This window comes from Zosterops lateralis (assembly GCF_965231275.1).
Source record: "Zosterops lateralis genome assembly, chromosome: 2".
Classification (NCBI taxonomy): domain Eukaryota; kingdom Metazoa; phylum Chordata; class Aves; order Passeriformes; family Zosteropidae; genus Zosterops; species Zosterops lateralis.
Window position 1 is genome coordinate 81,685,157 of NC_139763.1, and position 18,137 is coordinate 81,703,293.

Sequence of the window (18,137 nt, forward strand, 5' to 3'; positions counted from 1 at the left end):
TTCTTGGAACTGCAGCTGCCCAGTGATGCATCCTGCTGTGTTATGGTGTGTTTTTTCCACTAGCTAGACTGCAGGTGTCTGAAGTTGTACAGCAAGGAGTATATGGCAATGGAAAGTGAAACGTCTTTGGGATATATTACTGCAGCTGCTTGCTGGGAGTTGGCTCTACTATGGAAGGGCTCTGGCTGAAGCCATGGGTATTTGAGGCATGGTGGTCTTGCCTTTATCATCCTGCTACCCCTGATACATAAATCATACTCCATGGTTAGGATTTCCCCACGTTCAAGATGTTATGATGTCTGCCAGTTCAATTAGGATAGCTGTAAGGCTAAGTCTCTAACGGAAAGAGCTTTAAAACAAAATCTAATCTGTAAAATAACATGAAACAGAAACAAATAGAGACATTTTAGAAAAATCTCTAAGCCTTTGAGGCAGAAATGTATTTAAAACAATAACTCCATGTAGTAACTTTTTTGTTCCTTCTGAAATTTTCTTCTTACGGGAATAATTAGTTAAAACAGGGATAGCCCAGTGTTACAGAGTTCAGCTCCTATGAGTCAGACTGAAGTCTAGCTACTATTTTTTGGCTACCTTTATATAGCATGCCTGTGTTTGTCATCACTCCTCTCCATTTTCTAATGTCAGAATGAATCATTTTAGGAATGTTTGTATCAGTTCTGTATGAAACCAGACAAACTGCAGCTTACTGAGCTTCCAAGGTTCCTATCTTCTTGTCAGTTGACAAAGTTGAAATATTTTTATTTCTTTTTTCTCTTTTTAATTTTTTTCCTTTTTACAGGAGGAAAATTACATTGGTTGTCTTTAGTTCTTCTTTTTTTCCCCTCACTTCTGCCTGTTTTCCAAACATACCAAGTCTCTAATGTGTTTCTCTTGGTCTGGGTAAGGGTTCATGGAGTCTGGAGCAAGGATGGACTGATGAATACAGGTTTGCAGTGCAGCTGCAGGAGCAGCTGGCAGGCAGGAGCATGGAAGCAGAGTCTCTGCACTGTTTGCAGTCCCTGCCAGAATCTCTGCAAATATGTATTAGGATCATATTGTGGCTTTTTCCTCAAAGTGAAAGACTTCTTTGAAGGAGTTTCCTTTTATGTAAACAAATCCAGCAATGAGCTTTTTAATTCCCCCAATCAGACACTTTGTTCTTCTAGCTGTAGCACAGATCTTTGTAATTTTGGTCACCATTCAGGCCACCTACTGCAGCACCAAATGCTGAAGGTGATGTTTGCTGTGGTGCAGTTTACTTGAGAGCAATATCTCCACCGGAGCTTGTAAAGGAGCCTTATTTGCAGAGCCACTAGGGGTTTTTAACTTTAATCTCCTTTCTTCTGATAACAGATATTCCTCAGTGTTATCCTGGTGCATGCATTAGCATTTCTGTGATTGTCAGTAATCAAAACTTAACACCTCTCTAAAGAGGCTTCACAGTTCTTGTGGTAGAGGTGCACAGAAAACTGGAAACATTTAGGAATTAATTTTCTATTTTCTTGTTAGTTTGCTGTTGTCTCATCCCATTCCCTGCACCCCAATACCTTAAGAGTGTTTTAAAATAACATTAAAAGAACTTCAATAAGGTTTGTCTCATTTCTTGTTCTGGACAGGATTTTTGACTGGGAGTAGATAAACAGTGATGTTAAATGTTCAGGATACTCTAAGCTACAAAGCACAGATGTTCATAACATAGTTTTCAATCTTTGTGCTGGATTCTCATGCACAGATTTCTCCATTGCTCATTCTCTTGAGCAGATTTATTTTCTGGTATAGAATTGCAGAATTGCACAGGTTAGAAAAGATTGTTAACCCAGCACTGCCGTGTCCACCACTCACCCATGCCCCTAAGCACCATATCTGCATGTCTTTGAAAACATTTCCAGGGACTCCACCACTTCCTCAGACAGTCTGTTCCAATGCTTGAACACTGTTTTGGTGAAGAAATTTTTTCTAATACCCCATCTAAATCTCTGGTGGTGCAACTTGGGGATGTTATATGGTGGGTATAAAGTGGAACTGCCATGATCTAACAGTAATTAGTTTGCTCACTTTGCATTCATATAAAAGCAAGGCAAAGGACAACAGAGAACCATGATCACAATATAAAATTGTTAAATAAAATGTATTTCAAGTATATATTAATCTAGTAGTGTATAATAAATTAGTTAAATTATTCAGTTTATCTTGGCATGCAGATAGATAGTAGAGCTTTGGCTACTAGTGAATGTAATTAATTTAGTGGTTTGTAAGCATAAAGCTCTCCAGGGATTGTTTCACAATCCTTGTGTGATAACTTGCCTTTGTATTCCAAGTTAGCTTGAAGAAAAAAAGGAAAAAATGTGGAAAGTTTTTTTTTTTTATCAAGATGTAGAACAACCTGCTCTAAATTTTGTCTACATAGTAAATACTATAATTTTGTTGAGCGTGAATATATATACAAAAATAGGCATTGTGAACTGGGGAAAGTCTTCCATCTTAATGATAGGAACATAGTTTGGTTTCTCTGAGGGTATAAATCTGCAGAGCTCTATTAAATTTAACAGAATTCCTTTGGCTTCCAGTTGTTTTTGGAGAAGGGCCAAATGCTGGCAGATAACCTGATGATTGTAGACATTCATACCTGTAAAATCTTTCACTTGTTAAAGGTATAGATCACTTGAGGTTAGAATAAGATGAACATTATTTCATGTAATTACAGGGTCTACAACAGTTTATTTGTGTATCATAGCATTTTCATCTAATGAGTGCAGCAAACAAGTTCAAAATGTGGAAAGAATTACTGAAAAGTACTTGTAACCTTTAGTTTAATGTTGTCTACTTTCCCTTCTCATTACAGACTTTAAGTTAGTGATTTCCCTTTTTGGAAAACAAGGTTGATTGAAGGAAAAGGACCTAAGATAAAGTATTTTTTGCTATTTTAAGATTGACTAATCTTTATAATTTTCCACTGGACAGGAAGAGTAGGGGGCTGTGTGTGCCCCTTAACATAGTACAGTGGATTGTTTCTTAAGGCTCCCAGGTTAAAAGCAGCATGGGGGAAATTGAAATGTTTTTTGCCAAAACACAGTTTCAAAATAATTTTAGTTGGTTTTATTCACAGCCTCAGAGAGGGCATGATGCATTTCTGAGGTGGCTTTGGTATGCCTTCATTTATTTAGCCAAGGCAATAACCACGGGTACTTTTATGTGATGGGAATAGTCTGCTGGAAGGGAGCTCAGCAGAGAGTGGTCAGGGAGTCCTGGTGAGAACACCAAGTTGGCCATGAACCCACATGCAATGTGCCCTTGCAGCAGAGAAAGCCAGCAGCTTCCTGAGCTATACTAGGCAGGGTGTTGCCAGCAGATGGAGAGAGGTGACCCTTCTCCAATCAGCAATATATCTGGAGCTCTATGCCCGGTTCTGGGCTTCCCAATGCAAGAGAGGCATGGATGTATTGAAGCACAAAGAGTCATGAGGATGAGTAAGGAACTGGAGCATCTCTGAGTATGAGAAGAGGCTGAGAAGGCTGAACTGAGGGACCAGTGAGGAAAATGGAACTAGTCTCTTCAGAGGCACTCAGTGGCAGGACAACACAAACTGATACACAGGAGGTTTCATCTGGACCTAAGAGAAACCCCGCTTTTTCTCTGAGGGTGGCATAGGTTGCCCAGACATGCTGTGGAGTCTCCATCCTTGGAGACATTCAAAGCACAATGGGATGCTCTCCTGGACCATCTGCTCTTGCAGACCCTGCTCTCACAAGGGGATTGAAGTAGCCAATCTCCACAGGTGCATTCAAGTCTCAGCTATCATATAATTCTGTGATTTTGTGAAGGTTAAATATGTAAGAGAATATTTTCATTGCACTTCATTACACATTCCCAGTGGTCTGTTAATAACACAGGAAAATTTACCCACTTCCATGATTAAACTTCTGAAAAATTGTCTCTGAATATTTCTTAAGCTGCTGGAATATATTCTCCAACAGTCTGGGAAAAGCCACTGTTTAGAGTCTTAATTGTGTTTACAGAGATGAAAGAGGTGAAATAAGTGTCCTGTGCAGTAAAAAACTGTAAATACAAATTTCAAAGTTAAAATTAGAGGCATATAGGAAAGCCTGAAAGTCAGAAGAGGCCTGTGGAGATCATCTGGTTTGACCTTCTGGTGCAAGGGCTGTGGATGAGGTTATTTAGGGTCATGTGAAGCTGAATTAGCAGGAGAAATTGTACCATTTCCCTGGCTACCTATTCCGTGATGCAGAACACTTTTCTTATATCCAGATGAAATTTTCCCTGAAACAATTTGTACTCCTGCTCTGTTGTCTTGTTGCCATGCATGGTGCTGAAGAGAGAGAGCATCTTCATCTTCTCTATAGCTGTTTTTTTAATTATTGGTACACAGGCATCTCCCCAAGGATTCTTTTCTATGGATTATGCAAGCACATTCACTTATTGACCCCTCTTTGAGTGTCAGGTTATCCAGTGCTCTCACTGTTTTGGTGATCCTTTGCTGGATCACCTACATTCTTTCTCTCTTTTAAACTGGGGGAAATTCACTCCATGTAGCCCAGATGGGCATGTTTCTTCTGGTAAGATTTAGCAGCACAAGGAGATTTTTCCAGAACTCTGTAAGGATGTCTCATAGTTAGTTATAAGTCTCAAAATACTTTTCCTAAACTCTAAAGATAAATAAATCTCACTTTTATTGTATAATTTTTCAGGAGAGTGCAGAAAAGAGTTAGTCATAAGGGTGATGTAAAGTATAACAGGTTTGAACTTATTCTGATGGGAGACAAGGAGTATTCTACCATTAACTTCGTGGAAGCAGGGAATAACAAACAATTTTGTAGAAGATGTGCTGAGCTGGGGCTGTGGATAGTTGGACTTAGAAAATCAGTAAACCTCCTGTGAAACACAGAGAGCCCTGGGGCCGCCCAGAGTGAAAAACCCTACAGAAGCCTCCAGAATAGACCTTTTTGCTGCCAGTATACAACTTCCCACTGAGAGGCTGCTTACTTGGTTTTATATGGAGAATTAGTTTTGATGTTTTTGTTGAAAAGCACAGCAAACACTGGCCTCATTGAGTGAAGTTTGTCTGCATTCCTCCCTCAATGCTGTTTTTCTTTGAAAGCTAAGACCTGCTGAAATAATTGGGACTCTGGGTTTTTGTACCTCATTTTTATCAGAAAACTTGGACAATAATAAGGATTTATGTATAAGTCTATCTAGTAATCAATAGTTGTAAAAGGAGTGCTCTTCTCCCTCAAGAAAATGGAGTGGTGAGCTGAGACTTTGTATTCCCCGTTTAGGTTTTCCAAGATGTAGATAATGCTAACCTTTTACCTGTGTCTGCTAAATACAGAGCTGACAGGAACTGACTCTCAGCCCTGAACTCAGTGGTTTCACACTGCCCAGAACAGAGATGTACCTGCAAAAGCTGTGCAGGCAGTGCATTTGAAATGTCCCTCTAGCTACCAAGGAATGAAAGTGGGGGGAGTCCTTAGTCCTTTACTGGAGATTTTTAAATACCATAGTGTGGATAAGATTGTAAGTTATAACATTCCTGTGTAGATAGTCACAATCAATAGCCCTGAAGTGAGGACATTTGTGTAGAATGAGAGGATGGTAGCTGCAATGGAATTTTTATGATATACCATGGAATCTGGTGCTTTTCCTTTGTAAGCTGTAAGCTCTTGTGAAGTGCAGCAAAATCTCAGTTTTGATTTAGAAGAAAGCATCAGTTGTATGAAAATGGTCAGCTTAAAAATGTGGGCCTTGGCATTCAAGAATCAAAAGTCTCTTAAATGCCTTAAGAATGATGTTACTGTTCCTGATTTTGAATGATGTGTCAGTAGTAGAGGAGTATTTCCATTCTATTGTTGGTATCACTGCTGAGTACTGCTTAGTGAAGTGAAGTGGCTGTTCCAAATCACACCCCCAAGCAAACATCCAGACCCCTCTGTGGCCAGAAGAAAGGGTTAAGTCTGACTAGGAATGCTTGGCTTCCTCAGCTGTGTTGATGATAGACTTGCTTCTTTAAGGGTACAGCTGCTGGTGTGGCTGTTTAGGAATGACCTATTCATGCCAGGTTCTGTCTTAACAACTGTACTTTGAATGCATTTTGTTTTTTTTTTTGTTACTCAGAAGTAGTTCTTAATATATTTAATATTTTTAGTGCCCTACAGATACCAAAGCAACGTTTGGGGTCCACCTAAAAGTAGTAGGAGACTGGACAGGTATGTAGAAAAACAATTCCTTTTCAGAGACAAATACCTTTACTTGAACTGTTCTCACTTTCTGGCTTCAGCACAATTGTTCCTTGACTCTGGTGTATTCTCATGCTTGTTTTCCCAAAGTTGTTTTTATTACATTCTTGATGCAATCCCTGCTTTATTCAGATGTACCATTTCCTCAAATAACATGTTTTTCCAACTGCTAACTGATCTTCTGATTGCACTGTAATAATTTTCAGCATTCCTCCATTTCTGCCTCTTTTTCTTGTTTTTGGGTAGTCTGCTACCCCTGTGCAGTGCAGTGCCTCTGTACATAGTAGTGTCTGCAGAAATGCTGAAATGTGCAGCTCCCAGATAAGCAGATTTTCATGCCAACAGTTTGGATGGCAGCCAGGTTAATTAACGCCTGTGGTACACTGAGATTACAGGTTTGCTTTCATGTTCTTCCATGCTCTTCCATTGCTCTTTGAATGTCCTCCAGACCAGGGATGTAAGCCAGGATTCCCTGCAGAGGAGTAGGGCAATTTGGTGTTCCCTGTGACAGCTGTATACTCAAGTGATAGTTGTCCTTATTCCTTAGTGTCTGACTTTGTTCTTGCTCAGCATAGCATTTCCTTGTAAGGAAGACAGATACACAGCAGGCTCTGGTTCATTTCTTATGAAGAAATGTTCTCCATGTTAATTTGTATCAGCTTGTGTGTTTGTGGAATTGAGTCAAATGAGATTGTCGCCCTAAAAGGGATTAGACCAATGCAGAGATAGTAAGTCTGTGCATATTTGTTGAACTTTCTAGTCTGGCTACATACTTGCCTCTGCAAGACTTCAGTAGGCAAAGGTTGGGAGGGCAGTGCCATATGCACATGTGTGCTGTAATCCCCCTGATTTTCTCTTCTTGCTTGAAGTGTTGGTCAGACAGGGGTAGATTAGCCTCCAAACGATGGCTCTTTTATTATTAAACATCATTCCTACATGAGAGATGACAGTAGTCTATTTGGAAAAGTGGGATGGAGAAGTACTAGCTAAATGATTTTTCCAAAATAAGTGGCATCTTTACAGTTTTCTGATTACCTCTGTGAATTTCTCTCTTTTAGCATTTATGTATTATTTTCTGAAGTCAGTATCTATAGTCTCTACTGAAAGGAAGGTCTGTTTAGGTTGCACTGTGTGATATTCAGGACACTGTCACATCACAGAGACTATTGTGATAGTTTTGCTAAATAAAGATCTCTCTCCCAGTGTCAAGTGTGCTGTTGAGAAGCAGATGGTTTACCCAGCCCTTTATACTGCATCAGTACCATGGAGCCCTGTTCTTACTCATTCCCTTAAGCCCTATGACAATTAATAGTCTCTAGTCTGCTGACTGTTTGAGGAAGGATTATTACATTTGCCACGTTCCTTATTATCTTTCTTAAGCATGCTCTAAAGGCTGCTTCTGCAGACAGGATATTAGACTGGAGAAGTTTTTATGAGACATGCTGTCATTTGTGCTCTTTTCATGACCTATTCTCTCAGCCTTTATCCTATTTATTAAAATTCTCTTTTGTATTGCCATCTCCCATTCCTGACAGTTTATACCTGACACCAAAGAGACTTGAAAATTTATTTCAGAGAACTCAATTGCAAGCCAAAATTAAAAGGATGCAAGAGAGGTGCAGATATGCCATGTAATGCAGAGAAGAACTGATTAATTGAGGCTTTTCTCCTCTGGATAGCTTTGGTTTCTGCTGCCTGCACCTGGGAGATGCAGTGAAGGAACATTTCCTGTCACTAGCTGTAAGGACAGGAGAGGGAGTACAGATTGCTGGAAACCAATTCTGCAAGTTGTTTCTGGTCAAGTCTCTTAACAATGTCTCTGACTGATATTTTGAAAATGTAATAGAATATCTTGTGTTGTAGGTTGGGAAAGTATCTGCATGTCAAGAGAGAAGGGGTAATAGTATTTTCAACTTCTGATGAGAAGTTGCTGTGGATGGGAAGTCATTTATTGCCCATATCTCAGTGTAAATAATTTTAGATTTCAAATAAAATAAGCTGAAAAAGCAGCTTTTGGAAAAGTCAGGTATTCTAGAAATAATATATTGTATAAGGTCCAATACTTAGTAGATTTTCTACCAGTACTGCTATTTGCTTTTTAAAATCAACTATTTGAATAATGAAAAATGTAGGACAGAAAAAGTAGGTAAGAGCAGAAGAAGCTACTGAGCTTGGAACAGCTGAAAATCTGCCCCCCTCAGAAGCAGATTTGGATAAAAGTACAAATTTGCTTTCCATTATATAAGCACCCACATCCCTTTTCCAATACAAATCTGAGATCTCCTATTTCTCACCTGTGTTGTGGTGGTATTAATAATTATGTAGTGCTTAATTTTCACGTTCATCACACAAAACAGGCACACAGGCACTGGTATTGCTGTAATGTGCCTTTGGATGCCTTTGGAGCACATTTTTTTTACCTGAAATAATTCCCACAGCTCCCTTTGTAAACCTCTGACCTGTTTATACGTCTGGTTTTAGGATAAGACAAGCCAGGGCCCAAGCATGCCTTTCTCATTCATTGTAAAGAGTGTATATATATCTATGGATCTATATCTAAATCCATCTCACTGCCTCAGAGTTAGGTAGTTTAGTTAATTGGCAGCTGGTTATGATTTTTCTCATGTAAATGTTTCTAAATTGATTTTTCCCTCCATCTTTTGCCATATGCCATGGGTATTGTGAGCAGGGAAACAGCTATCATAAACCTTCCTAAAAATGGGTTTGTGATTATGCAATTGCTGTCCTTGTGCTGATGTGTGACTGCTCAAGTCAGCACCTATTGTATTAACAAAACATTCCATGGCACTGTGAAACCTGTGGCTGTGGAACATGGCTTAGTTGTGCTGTCAGGACTTGGGTGCCCAAGTTAGGATGTGTTTACAGTGGCTGGTCTGTGCTGATTGCACATGTGCAAGGTGGCTTAGCCCCGTGGTGCAGAGCTGAGTCAGCCTGTCCTCTGTGGCTTCCTCAAGCTGAGCTGGTGGGTGTTTAAAGCCTGCAGTAACACTCAGGGTCCTGCAGTGGCTCATGCACGGGTCAGAGCTGTGAGATGCATAGAGCTAGTAAGCTGACCTTGTTACTGGCCATCCCCTCTAAATACCTGCTTTATTCTGCTTCTCTTGATACCTGCGCTCACCTATTTTTCCTTTAGCTTTGAAGTAATTGTTGGCTTAGTATTTACAACATGATTTTTGAAAGGTTTTTTTTGTCCCACTTACTGTCTAGTTTGTCCTCAGTGTTGTAATCTATCAGCCTTATGTCTCTTCTGTCCTTGCTGTTGCCTCAAGTACTACTGCTTGTTTAGTTTTAAAACTGACATTTCATCTGGCACCTCTGGAGGGAAAAAGAGAGGCCATGGGCCATGCCTCACATCCAACAACTTGACAGCAGTGAAAAAAGACGTGGCAGTGTATCAAGACAATGTGTCTCATTCACTAGACAAATTTCAGGGTGTGAGACAGAAAGTGATATTGATGATGCAGAAATAACAGGCTTCAAAAGCTGTGCAGCATGTTTTTGTAGAAAACAAATACACAGCACTCAGAGGTGTTGAGGTGAACTGCATGCCTTAAGGCAATGAAATATTGCAGTTATGTTGCAGTGTGTTGCTGGAACAAATTGATGTGGCACCGTGTTTAGAACACTGATGGTGTTCTGTGCTCTACAGTAATTTGTATAATTTTTATCTAGTAGTGACACCATCCTGCTGTGTAGTCGTGTATGTTCCCAGAGACATTTTCCAGGCTCATCCTGAGCAGCAGGATTTTTATTGTGGGGATGCCATAAGACTACTTGGGTTCCACCCATTGAATTTGAGGGTTCTGTCCTATAGGTTACGAAATGTCATGGCAGCAGGAGGTAGAGCCAGAACAGACAGATTGTGGAGTACTGGTTGATGTGCTTCACCCTAATAAACTCTAGATCTCATCAGAAAATATATATCTTTGCTTCATTTGTTTTGCTAGTGATGAGGTTATGCCTGGTCACTGGGTCATTCAGGTGCAAGTGACCTTATTTGGAATCCTGACATGGCATGATGGGAATTTTTGTCACATACTGTCGCAGTCCTTTTTCTGGAAGGTCAAGCTTTGGAGCAGGAAGATTCAGGAGGGAAAATGAGACAAACCGTTTTTCAGTTACAAACAACAATTTTCCAGAGCATGGCAAATGTATGAAAGCATGGATCTTGTTTAATTCCCTATGGAGTAAGACCTGAGACAGCAAACAGCACACACTCCCAAATTGCTTGTTTTTAAACAGGAAGAAAGAAAAAAAAAAAAAAAAGACCAAAAAAGGAAGGCAGTCATTTGGGATTGTGGAGCCTGACTAAGGATTTTTCTCACATTGACCAGAAGAAGAAAATTACATACCTTTTTAGTTCCTCTGAAGGAAGAATGATCTGAACATTCTATTGGGGGAGAGTTTGTTAGGAGTATCTACATGACCATGTTAAGCTCTTGCATCTCCTGATTTAGGGGATGCCTGAAGCATCCCAAGGCTGTACATTCATGCACTTTCCTGGAACTTCTCATCAAGTGTAGGATGTAGCAAAAAGGCAATTTTTTTTGTTCAGTAACCCTGAGTTTTAGATGTAGTGAAGTAGTGGATCACTCAGTCAGTATCTACTGTATTGTTAGTGGATCTTGATTCTGACTGGAGGTATGTGTGGAACAGAAGATGACAAGAAGGAATAATAAGACTACAAAATCTGTCCACAGGAAGTGAGAGGGTTGTGCCAGGTTCACTGTAACTGCTACTGAGTTTCTTTAAAAATATCTACTTACTGGTGATGAACATTTGGTCAACTCTTTTGCTATTACCTCAAGCTCTGTTTGATTTGGGTCTTTTCCATTCCATAGTAACATTTTTTTGTGTTTAGTTATTCCATGAGATTCCTGGCAGGGTGTAAAGGTGTTAATGACGTGGTGCTGTCAGTTGTTCCAGCAAAATCTGTGTGTGGTTTTGGAAGAACAGGACAGAGATGAGATAGGTGTTATTTTCCACTGATAGACTTTATGACTAACAATTTTTGCATTGTCAGGAAATTTTACTTACACTTCTGAGGAAGAAAGCAGAATTGAGTACAAAAAAGGTTTAATTGTGTTTCCTTTTAATATAATTTGACATTAGTAATAAAATTATACACTTACATTACTGGGAAGTTAATATTCCTGAACACTATAATGAGCCATACTGTACTGTAAAGAATATTAATTTTATTCCTCATTGCCATTAATATTCATTATTTATTTTATTTATTCCTGAAAAAAGCTCAATATAAGGCAGGATTAAGAGACTGAAGAAAAAGAAGAACAGATGTAGTTTACTGACTAAAAGGAGTTGAAAGCCCTTTTCCTCTGGTTAAAGAACTAATGCTGAAGGTGAACACATCTGAATTTTTGGCCCCAGACCTGGATTGTTTTACATTAGTTGAACTCCAGCTGACTTAGTACCAAAAACAGTGTAACTTGAGTCAAATCCAATTTGAGCAGTTAATGAGTTTTACGTCTAGAGGGGAAAAAGATGTTAGGGTGAGAAAGCTACATTGAAGGAATTTTTCTCCTACACAGAAGTCCTTTCTTGATGCATCCTGTTATTTGTAAACTCCCACATTTTTGCATATCCCAGGCACTTTTTAATCATGTAATGATTACAGAAAATGGTCTGACTCAGTGATGTAAATTTATTTTTATTCTTTGATACATTTTGCATTTTGTGTGGATGTTGCTGAAGTTGCAGTTACAAGAACACAATGTTGCAGGATTTCTTGTCACACCTCAGACATTTTCAGCACTGTTAGGAGTTACAGGAGTGAAGCCTGTGGAGCACATTAGCATGTAGCAGCTGATAGAATCGGAATGAATGTAGTGAAAAAAGCAAAAAAGCTCTCCACTTTGAAAATAGAATTACAGGAGAGAAAAGCTCTAGGACATGTATTTGAGTGGACTTCCAGGCATATTTCTGGTTTTGTAATCACTGTGAGCTGCATTTGCCTGTTTAAGAAGGCAAAGTTGCTGTTCTGGAGCTGCCTGTGTTTCACCATTTTTCTGTTAATGTCTGCCTACGGAAGACTTGTTCTTGCATCGTTTTTGTGCAGAGGTCCACAGCTGCTTCAAGCACTGAATATACAAAGTTTGGCTGGATTTTCAGGTTCCTTTGTGTGAGCATGGTTTCTAGAGAAATATGAGAGTTCACATCAAAATACCAGCTCTTCATGCATATCTGCACTTCCCTGGGGCAATAGATTCTCTCAGATGCCATCCCAGTTCTGCTGAAGAATCCTTGCCAAATGTCTAGCTTTGTTCCCAGTTTATTGTTACTTCTCCCTTGGGGACAGAAGAAAAAAAAACCAGACACATTTCAGATTTGGAAATTTGAGTTACTACATTTTAACTAAAAATTGTTGGTTAAAATATCTTGAAAGTAGATTTGAAAGTTCATTTTGGGATCCTTTTCTAACAGATTGCAAAAATTGCTGTAGTTAATAAGGAAAAATCTATTTCAGCTTTAGAACATAAAATTTGGAAAAACTTGTGTAGGAACTGTAGATATTTATAAATTTTATGATCAGAAGGAACAGTTATCTTTACATACTCCCAACTCCTTCATGATGCTTGATAGTTTCTCAGAATAATTTCTATACAGAAGATATATTACAACCTGGGGGTTGTAATGTTCTGCAGAATTTTCAGCTTCAACCTTTCATGGGCTCTTCTTATGCTCTTTGTGAAAATGAAGCTCAACTTTGTGGTGATTACATAAATTAGTAGGTTTTTTTCCCATGTTTTTAGTTTTTTCCATTCTCTTTTTTGCTTTTTTCCTCATTTCAGTGCAAGAGCAGCGTGTGCACATTTTATTTGTTGCCCATTGGTGTGCAATATGTACAAAAAATGAACATGGCACCTTGGAACCTTCTATTTGGTTATCTGTTCTATTAAATCTGAGTTCTGAGACTTTGTATTTATATTTGCACCTTCTCCACTTCCAGCTTTCCCTTGAAATACAGAAGTGGGGCTGCTTTTCAATGGCAGTCTTGTTGGTTTGGGCTCTGGTGTGATTTAAAGTGTGGTTCTCTTTTGCATGAAGAACACTGTTGGAACATCCGTGGATGGCAGGGAGAGAGAACTCTGCAGACCTGAGACACTCTTGAGAGAGTGTGTGGTTTTATTGCAAGGGTCATGGGTAAAAAGGGCCTTTCAGCCAGCAGCCTTGGCTGAAGGGAAGCCCCAAAGAGAGAGGGAGAAAGACGGAGTAAGAAGTAAAAGAGGTAAGTGAGGTGGCAGGGGTGAGGGAGGTGAGCGAGGTAAGGTAAGAGAAGTGGGCCAGGTAAGAGAGGTAAGAGAGCGAGGACCTTGTTACAATACATTATATCTCTTTTTGTGTTGAATATTCTAATTTACAGTGACCAACCGGCGCGAAATACAAAACGTACAGACTTTGCATGCAGTCTATGAGAACTACTATATTACCATATAATTTTATATCCTAAACTCTAAAGACTATTTTCTTACCTATCTTTTCCCTGATACCTTGGCAGGGTGGAGAGGGGCTGCACCCTTGGATCCCTTAGTGTCCCGTTGTTTGTTATCACTCCACCCGTCTTCTAGCTAATCACTGTCTTCCTGCCTGCCATGCCTACATCTCAAAGCTGGCTCTCATTTCTTTTTCACTCACAGGTTTTATATTTTCAGTATTTCTTGCCAGGCAATCATATTTGTAAGCTTTTCCTGTCACATCTTTCCTAACAGAACACCAGTAATGGTGGTGGTTGGCCTGTCACATTACCCTGTGTTGCACTTTATTCCTTGGTCTCTTCTACCTGTCTGCTTATTTTTGCTGGTGCTTGGATTGGAAGGGAGGGAGGGGTCATCACTCAATCAGAATTTGTGCTCCATTCAGCAGTTAATTCTGTAAGGGTTGGTTAAAACTCCCACAGCATTGCAAATGTCATTGTGATCCAATAACGTGGTCAAATGAGGTTTTCTATTTTCACAACAAGCATTGTATAACTGCTTGTTGGCATAATATTACCTTTAAAGTTCTAGTTAGGATATCCCATCTCCTTTAGTGCAGTATTTTTTCTCATTCTTTCTCTAAGTATATTTACTCCACCTTTTTGCCAGCAGCATGTCCTTACCCTGAATTTCAGTCATCCTTGAAACAGCAGTTAGCTGTTCCAAAATGGCTTTCCATTCCAAAGTGCATTAAAAACAGTGCTGGTCTTGTTTGTAGGAGGTAAATCCTACACTCCAAATTTTATCATCAGTTCCCTACAGTCCCTTGCAACTCAGCTTTGTGTTCATATGCCCCCCCCGCCTTCTGTTGCTCAGTCCTGTCCTTTTGTATATATATTGTTTCTCAGATGCATCAAGTACAAGCTGGAAAAATTGAGTTTCACCGTAAGGAAATTGTTTGTGAACCAAGAACTTTTAAGGGGCATCTTGCAACACATCTCTCTTTTGCCCCAGTCTTCCCCTCGAGAAGGATCCCTTTAAATCATAAATATTAATAAAAATTTGCCTCCAATCACTTGTATAGTTATCAAGTGCAAAAATAGGATTCAGGTGTATGTGGTAGTTTCAAAGTGTTGACTTCTTCCTTTAAAGAAGCAAATGAAACCAAACCTTAGAACTGAAAGCGTCATGTCATGAGAACTGGACAACAGCAAGTTTCCACAGCTTCTCCAAACAGATATTTTGATTATCTGCTATGAACAGAAGAGTTTGGTTTAAAATATTTATGGCTACGCATTTTATATGAACCACACACAAAACATGCTAATCGCAGCTCTGTACTCAACTTTGAACTGTGTAGTCTTGTGCCCCAAAGTTTGGATACCCCAGTGCAGAACACAGGGATGGAGGTAAGTTCCTAGTGGGAATGGAGGCAGACTGCCAGTGCAACCCTTGTTTTAATATAAAGGCATCCTTTTGTGACTGTCAGTCCACTAGATTAATTAAAACACATTTTTTTTCCTTTCATCAGATCCTTAAATTACAAAAGGCAGTGAGGCAGAAATGCTTTAAATATAATATACTATAAAGTTTAAGATACAGCAAAGTAAATGAATTACTAGTGGATCCTGATTTTGAGGGAGGCTTGAACTGGTGGCTGCTACATGCTGAACCTGGCATTTCTTTGAGACAAAGGACTCAGTTATCTCAGTATTAACTAAAGTGCTGTGAGGAGAGGAATTCGTAGTCTGGAAATCACTTTCTAAAATGCAAAGGAGATTGCATTGTGGTACATGGAGTAGACTGTGCTGTGACAGCAGTAAGTAGCCCTTTGGTATGTAGCGCAGCAGCTGATGGGCAGGGTGCAGTGTTTCACTGGTATCTGTATTTTGTTTCACTGATATTGTAACCCACATTTCTGCAGCTCTTGCATGTTCCTATTCTTCCTCTTTCTCTTTCTTTAAAGCTTTTTTTCCTCGAGATGGGGACAAAGCGTCAGAGCTTGTTTCAAAAAGGATATAATAACTTGTTAATATAGTTTGTAACATTTGTAGCAGATAAAACCAAAGTACATTATAATGGCATAATGTTTCATGAGAGGGAAATTTTGTAGGAAGCAGTAGTATCTTTCATTAGATAGCTGAAACAGCTGGAAAAAAACAGGTTGTCTTCCCAAGCATGCAGTTACCTTCAGCAGGTTTGACAAAGAAGCAGTGAAGTCAAGGCAAAGAGAAGGGAATTAAATAACATTCCTGGCTACTTTTTAAAGCAATTTTTCCTTGAGAAATATGAACAATAAAATTGCCTAGTAAATGAACAAAATGTAAAATATAACACCTCTTTTTTTTAAAAAAAAAAAGTTCATTTAACTTTTTAGTAAAAAAAAAATTATTGTTTCTCAAACAATTTGTATGGTCAAGAATACTGTCTGAGAGCCAAAAATATTACTTGTAAATACTCTCCCAACTGCCTCTTAGGATTTGTATGTCTCCAGCTTTCTTTATCTTCTCTTGGCTGGGTTCCCAGCTTAGGGTATATTTGCTGTAATATGCCATGGTCTCACTCTCTCCTGGAGAGAGACACTCACATCTTGGCAGAGTGCAGTTTCTGGCAGGGAAACTGGGAAAAGAGTTGGACATGTGAGAAAGCTTAACTATGACTTGCATGAAGTCCTGCATTTTATTATACATACATACCCACACATATCCCTAAACTTGCAGCATTTGGGTGTGGTTTTTAAATTTTAATACCTTTTTCTCTTATCCTTAATAAACAATGGTTTGAAATCTTTGACCATCTACAGATAATAAAATTTGGACAATGGTTTACAGAAAGCATCACTGTGTTCTTAGTAATTTGAAGGGAACCTATTCTGCATATAGAAGGTGATAATGAGTGGATGACTGCTTAGCTTTTTGACTTACTTGGAATCAGAAAAAATTTAGGACAAAAAGTTAGTAAAACTTAAAATTCTGTAGTGAACACTATGATCATAATAAGAGAGAATGCTTCTCTGCTGGGGAGAGAGCCAGGAAAGTCTGTGCATCCAAATAAATGTATTAGTGTTCTGATTTGCATTGGAGAAAAGGACACTCAGTGGTGGTGACAGCAACTTCTTTCAGTGTTGAAGGGGGATTTTGGGGAGAGGAGGAGTTTCAGAGCTTATTGGCTATTTTGGGTATTGCTTAAGTGTCTGCTGTGAGGATTTTACTGTACTGTCAGTGATAGCAAGTACACCTACAGCCTCCAAAAAGCCTCCTCATGTTATATGAAATTAAAATAAATCAGTGGGCAGTTTGTGCTCTTCATTGCAACAAGCAGCTTTAAGAACTATCTCCTGTCACAAATATAACATATTCCCTTTTTCATTAAACACACTGTAAGTGCCATTTCCTCAAGGAAAATGCCACAGACACCCACGCACATTTCAGAGTCAAAGCTGTGGTGCTTTGCTGTGCTTTGCCAAGTGACTGGTGCCAGCCTGACGGCACAGGGCTTTCCCTCAAGGATTTCACTTACACTGTGTCAGCTGAGTGTCTCTTGAGTTTAGCAGTGACTGGTTTGAAAAAAGCAAAATTTTTAATGGAAGACATTTTTATAATTTCTGTTGTTTGATGTTTTCATTTTTTAATGAATTGAGGGAATTATGCTATTTGTGCCCCGTTATTAGCAAGCATGGCAAATGAAATTTTCTCATTGCAATTTCCAAAAAAAGCAGCAATTCCTTAATCCAAAAATTTGTTAAGAAAGAATATTTCTTTAAGAGTGTCCCATACTTCCCAGCACATATGCACCAGAATGTGCCATGTCTGCATGAAGAGGGTTTTATAATTTCTGTGCCGAGTTTGTGATGGTGCATTGATGTATTGGTATGTGCCAGGTCGTGACTGGTAACTGGTGTCTATTGATAATTTATACTTATAGGAATGGGCAAAATGACTTTTTCAGATAAAGATGTGCCAAGTCATTTCCTTAAAGTGATATAAGGAACTGTTTGATCCAAACCATGTTAAACTACTTGTTCTTTATTCTAGAGAATAGTTATCAGTTTAGTATTACATAGCAAAATTTTTCAGCTTTTCTCTCCTGTTCAAGGCTGGGAATAGTTTTTCTGTTGACTTGTGTAATAACAGACTTTCTGTCATGTAAAACATGTCTGTTTAATGTTTCATTATGTTCATAACATTCATAGTTGAAAGATGGAGATGACAACCTCATAGAAAATCCCACAGCATATTTTAACAAAAGTCTACACAAGAGCTAGTGCTAAGTCAACAAATATAAGTATTTGTAAGAAACTATGACGTAAGAATAAATGAAAACTACCCAGACTAGGTTGTATGTAGTAGTTTATATTCAGGCAGTTGTCTGGCTTAAGTTCTCAAGAATGACTTGTCTAATTCAAATGTAAGAATAAATAACAGAATTG

The 18,137-nt window shown here is 38.9% G+C and overlaps 1 protein-coding gene across 10 annotated transcripts in view; it reads left to right on the forward strand.

Annotated features, from left to right (window-relative positions):
* The window catches only part of NOX4 (NADPH oxidase 4), a 118,158-nt gene that overhangs the window by 35,458 nt on the left and 64,563 nt on the right, over window positions 1-18,137 (forward strand). For all 10 annotated transcript variants that reach the window (XR_014589295.1, XR_014589296.1, XR_014589297.1 and 7 more), the window contains one exon: window positions 6,161-6,221. Coding sequence is in view for 5 of the 10 variants with exons in the window: in XM_083854728.1 (XP_083710854.1) it covers window positions 6,161-6,221 (61 nt within the window). In the remaining 5 variants the exon portion in view is untranslated. The remainder of the gene's footprint in view (window positions 1-6,160; window positions 6,222-18,137) is intronic.